The 5,349-nt window shown below is 37.2% G+C and overlaps 1 protein-coding gene across 3 annotated transcripts in view; it reads left to right on the forward strand.

Annotated features, from left to right (window-relative positions):
- The first annotated feature begins 349 nt into the window (after nucleotides 1-349).
- LOC110461982 overlaps nucleotides 350-5,349 on the forward strand; it is a 75,814-nt gene continuing 70,814 nt past the window's right edge. The window contains exons 1-2 of one of the 3 annotated variants that reach the window (XM_021515739.1): nucleotides 350-451; nucleotides 1,426-1,605. In XM_021515739.1, coding sequence (XP_021371414.1) covers nucleotides 1,571-1,605 — 35 coding nt within the window. In that variant the 5' untranslated portion in view covers nucleotides 350-451; nucleotides 1,426-1,570. The other 2 variants (XM_021515737.1, XM_021515740.1) reach the window with 2 other exon arrangements.

Here is a 5,349-nt window from a genome sequence, read left to right on the forward strand (position 1 = left end):
TTGAACTAATATAAACATATATAAACAGTTTATCATGTTGATACTTATGATTTGATAATCTAACGTTTGCAATAAAGTACAGGGCTTTGCTAAACCATCGTAAACATTAGTTAGGAAAATGGCGTTTGATAATGGGAAGGGATGTGAGTTTAATCTTAATTGATTTTGACAGTGTTACGTCCGCGATTACAATCTTTTGGCCTTTTCAGCACACGATTGATTGATTGATTGATAGGTTTTACGTCCGCTTCACTACCGAGTAGTTCGGTTATCCAGCAGACGTACATTGTATGCAAGTACTTATAGTGGTGTGCGCCCTAAGGTAGTTATCTCCCCTATTTTACTCAAACAAGTAGGAAGTTGACATCCCAGCTGCTGTACGCTGAAGTCTGAAGATTAGTGGACAGTCCAGTTAGGATGCTGACGTGTGTATTTAAGTGAGTGATTGACCGTGAGTGATTGACCTAGTGTTTATCTATTACGTCTGGACACGGTTAATATTAACAGAGGAAGCTATATGTGTAACCACAGGTAAGACATAGCCAGCTAGGGTAGCCCGAGTTTCCTCTGGCCTAGTATATAATACCCGCCCTCCTCTGCGCCGGCCGGACGATGCAGTATATAAAAAAAAATCTCTCGTCGTCAGAAAGCTACGCTACCTCTTGCCTTGACACAAAACTTAGACATTTTGACAGATAGATGTCTGAGGGTGGCACGACCTAAGACCAAATCCAAATAAGACCACAAAAAACCACAGACGACACTTAAATATTATTCAGTAAATATTATAATGTAGTAACCTAATTTTCTGCAAACGCAAAATAGATTGAAATAACCACGGATTACATTATCTAAGTCTGTGAAATAACCAAAACCTTAAAAAAACAAGTACAAATTTAACACATATATAACAATGTCCTCTTTAGAGCAACTGCACTTATCAAATATAAAAGAAACATAGGCTACCTACAAATGTATGTCAAATAATGTGGAAAGAGTGAGAAAAATACCATCTTATATAACAAATATCGATCTTCAAAACAGTAAACTTGTTTGCAGGGGAAGCAACTCAAACATGTATAGTTAATATTACTCGCGTCACTATAACTATCCAATAAACGGGAAACATCATTATGTTACATAATGACAGGTAGCAGAAATATAAATATCTATGTATATTAGTGGTTTTGTGTGTTTTTGGGTGAATTGTGCTGCCGAACGACTGACATCGTCTAAGTCTGGTATCAAGGCCAGAAGAAACTTGGGCTAAGCCTAGGGTCTTGTTGACTTTAAAGAAGTTTATTTCGGAATAACTGACTATCTCCTTTTTTGATCTCATCCCCATCTTAATCTTTCTAAAAGTATAGTCAATTCTTTCGGTTTAAGTTGACTGAGAACAATCAATATTTTGATATTTTTTTTCAGAATGCACACAGAAATTACACAAGGTGGCTCCATTCACTGTGATCCAATGCAAGCCACTGGAAGACGGTCTGATGAGGAAACCATGACAAACAAATTTACGGTGTACACAGTGATGTTGGGCACTGAATGACGAGCTGAGAAAACCATGACAAACAAACAAGTGACAGTGTCTGATATTATGTAAGTCAACTGTTCACAGTGGAATCAGTCTGTAAGAGGTGGTGGGGGGTACTTATATGTAACAGAGCGCATGATTAATTAAATATAAATCACTCCCTCCGCATGGGATCGAACCCGGGACCTCTGGCTTACTAGTCTAACGCTCAACCGATCGAGCTAAAGAGAAGTTCTCTATAGCCGAGCGATATATTGCGGCTAGTATTTACCAGGGTTACATACTCCCCCTTCCAGGAAAGAACTCGTCCTCGAGTTTTTCCAGGGGTAACAGCGATGCTTGTGGAGCAAGGCCGAGTATTTTTCCCGGGTCCCTACGTGGGCGCCAATGTAACAGAGCGCATGATTAATTAAATATAAATCACTACCTCCGCATGGGATCGAACCCGGGACCTCTGGCTTACTAGTCTAACGCTCAACCGATCGAGCTAAAGAGAAGTTCTCTATAGCCGAGCGATATATTGCGGCTAGTATTTACCAGGGTTACATATACAGTGTTTAACTCATTCATCCCTGAAATTTCATCATGAACTATTCCAACCTTTGAATTGGAAGAGTTCAAATGTGTCTTCAGAGGTGAATGAGTTAATAGGATTTAATCATAATATATATATAGGATATTAATGGAGGCAGGCATTGCTGCCTTTATATTCACATCAATAATATGAAAAGGCAAAGCCTTAAAAGAGCAAAGCTTTTGTTGATCTCTGATATTTACTGATTCAGAATGAGATAATACTGCTTTCAGAATGAGGTAAGATAAAATTTATTTTAAGTCGGCTAGTCGATGGATAACAATAAAATATAAACTCTAATGACATTAAGACCGACATAACAATAGGGAAGATCGGGGAAAATTCAGCCCTTTTTTAAAGCCTGTTTTGGGAAGTATGGCAGCGCATCCGTTTTTGAACATTATTTAATTTTCCCTGTCGGATGATTGTATGGCTGAACGAGCCCCCCCCATGGGATAAGTTCGGACAGGCGTTCCGGTAAATTAGGCCCCATTGGAACATGCAACATCAGATTTTACCGCCAATTTTATGACTTTTTATGTGTTACATTGGCCGAACTTGCCACGGTATCATTTGCCGAAACTGTCCGGGCCCAAATTGATGTTTAATAAATTCTTATCATACAGCATTATGGTACTGAGTGCTTGGCTTTGCTTTTATGTATATTATTTGAAGCTGTCAGTGTGTTAACGTTTGATCTTAAAAAATAGCAATTCTGTTTACAGAAAGCTCGCATAACTAGTAGCAAGATCATGATTTTCTTTCTACCCTCTCAAAAGTAATTTTCTCCTGTTTAGTAATTTTACATTAGAGTTTTCCTCGTCATTTTTTTCGTGTGAATGTCCAGCCAACTAAACTGCTAAGATGATGGCTGAACTTGCCCCGGTCTCACGTATGTAGATTTTTTGTATCGTTGATGATTGCTAAAAATGTATTCGCAATATAACTTTTGCATCAATGACGCCATTTTCAAAGATAAAGTAGATTTAACCAAGATGGCCGGATTCAATCCCGGTTACCTGCCCGACCATGCAGGTTTTCTGGGGATACTCCAGCTTCCTCCCACATGAAGAATTAAATCCCCTGCGTGCTTCCGTCAGGTCACAAAAAGAATGATTGAAAAAAGTTGTGGAAAAACTGTTTGGTAATTGCTATAGAAAAAAGTGCATATTACATAATTGACGAAAAGTCTATAAAAGTAAATGTATAGAGATGTTAGTTAAAAAATAAAATTAAAAAAACAACACATTGTAATACCTTGATGTAACTGAAATTGTCGTTATATCGATATGTAGTCTGAATTTCTGTTCAATCCTGAAACACCGGATTGAATTTCAAGTTTTGTAACTGTCACTGAGGTTTTACAGGTAATGATGCCATAAAAAAATTACACAGTTTCTGTCTGTAACTAGTTATAAATCGGCATGTGTTGTGAACAAGTATTACGTTGCTGAAAAATGGCGTTGAACTCTGGTTCGTTGTCTGGACGATTATTGTTGATTTCGACATAAATGAATTCTCCATTGTTTCTTTCATGAGTAGTGATCCATACATAAATTATGTAAAGACTATAACCCGACTTCCAAAAATGTTAATTATTTCATTCCTATTCTCAACAAATCGAAATCAGAAGCTGATGAAATTTTAGACGAAAATTAAATGTATACGTTGACCTATTGGTTTAATGCGGCTCTTTTTGAAGATATCTCCCGGTAGAAATATGAACAGAACCTGGTTGATGACAAAAAGGATCTTCAGAAGACATCCGCGTTTTTACTTTTTGTGCCTAAGGCAAAAACTGAAATTTAAAAGTCCTGAAGCACCGACAAAGAGATAAATGCAACGGCAATCGGTTCCAAGATTTTCCGGTTATTTTTCATCCTTCCGGATATAACCGATGAAGGCCGATGGAGTGTGGCGTGCTTTGATAAAAAAAAATCACTCAGAATGTATATTAGTTTTTACCTAAATAAACAAGTTATAAAACATGGGTATTGTTTTCACTATATGAAGATGTTCATGTATGGGTTGAAACACAATTGTGTTTGCTTCAAGGATACACTTAATCCTATTTCCCCACTGGACGTCTACTTCTGGACGAAAAAACTTAAAGGCAAGGTGTAGCAAGGGGAAGCAACTATGTTTACGCACGCATGTGTTAGCATTAAAGAGCTTCGCTTTGGCGCCGAAGATACGCTCTTATAATTTGAAATACATTGTGATAAACATAAAATAAGTCTATATAAATGCTGTATGATCATACTTCAACTCAAGATCTTTCCAGAATTTGTCGAAGTTTTTCTCAAAGTCAAATACTTAGTTAGTGCTACCCATATGTTTATCTTGTTCGGTCCTGATTCATTGTAATTAGCCAGAGTTTCCTCTGGCCCTAACACCAGACGTAGACATTTTGACATAGCTAGATGTCTTGTGTGGGCCCAGAGCGCACTGCTGTATGAAAACGCGGAATGGTCCGACATCATTTGGTGTGGGAGGGTTTTGAGGTGCTGACAACAAAAATTGACTATGACACAACACATACCTCACATATATCGATAATAGGTTATTTATTGATCCAAATCTGCTCTTATTATCATAAACAGCTGCTTAATTCCGTCAGTAGAGTCCTGAATTACTAATGAAAATAAAAGACACTCGTCAGTCCAATTTTACTTGTCCATATGCCAATTTCACTAACCCAATATTATTCAACATTGTAAGTCATATCAAATGTTCCGGTAACTGCATTGAAGGTCAAGGTCACTGTTACTATTTTTAGAAAACATTTTGTCGTCATTCAAGAGACTTCATTCCTCAACGGAATTTCATTTAACTTTATACTAGTGTTTGGTATGGCAATGCCTTGAACAAGTTTGCGTTTCGGGTTTCTACGTTGAAGGTCAAGGTCACTGTTACTCTTTTTAGAAAAACTTTGTCATCACTTTTGCGACTTCATTCCTCATTGGAATTCATTAAACTTAATACAATTGTTTTGTATGACAATTTATGCCTTGAACAAGTGCGCGTTTCAGGTTTCTTCGTTGAAGGTCAAGGTCACTGTAACTATTTTTAGAAAAACTTTGTCAATGCTCTTGCCACTGCATTCCTCAGCAGAATTTCATGAAACAAGTGTTTGATATGACAATTTATACCTTGATACAAGTGTTTGGTATGACAATTTATACCTTGATACAAGTGTTTGGTATGACAATTTATACCTTGATACAAGTGTTTG

Source organism: Mizuhopecten yessoensis, unplaced genomic scaffold, assembly GCF_002113885.1.
Source record: "Mizuhopecten yessoensis strain PY_sf001 unplaced genomic scaffold, ASM211388v2 scaffold10713, whole genome shotgun sequence".
NCBI classification, from domain to species: Eukaryota; Metazoa; Mollusca; class Bivalvia; order Pectinida; family Pectinidae; genus Mizuhopecten; species Mizuhopecten yessoensis.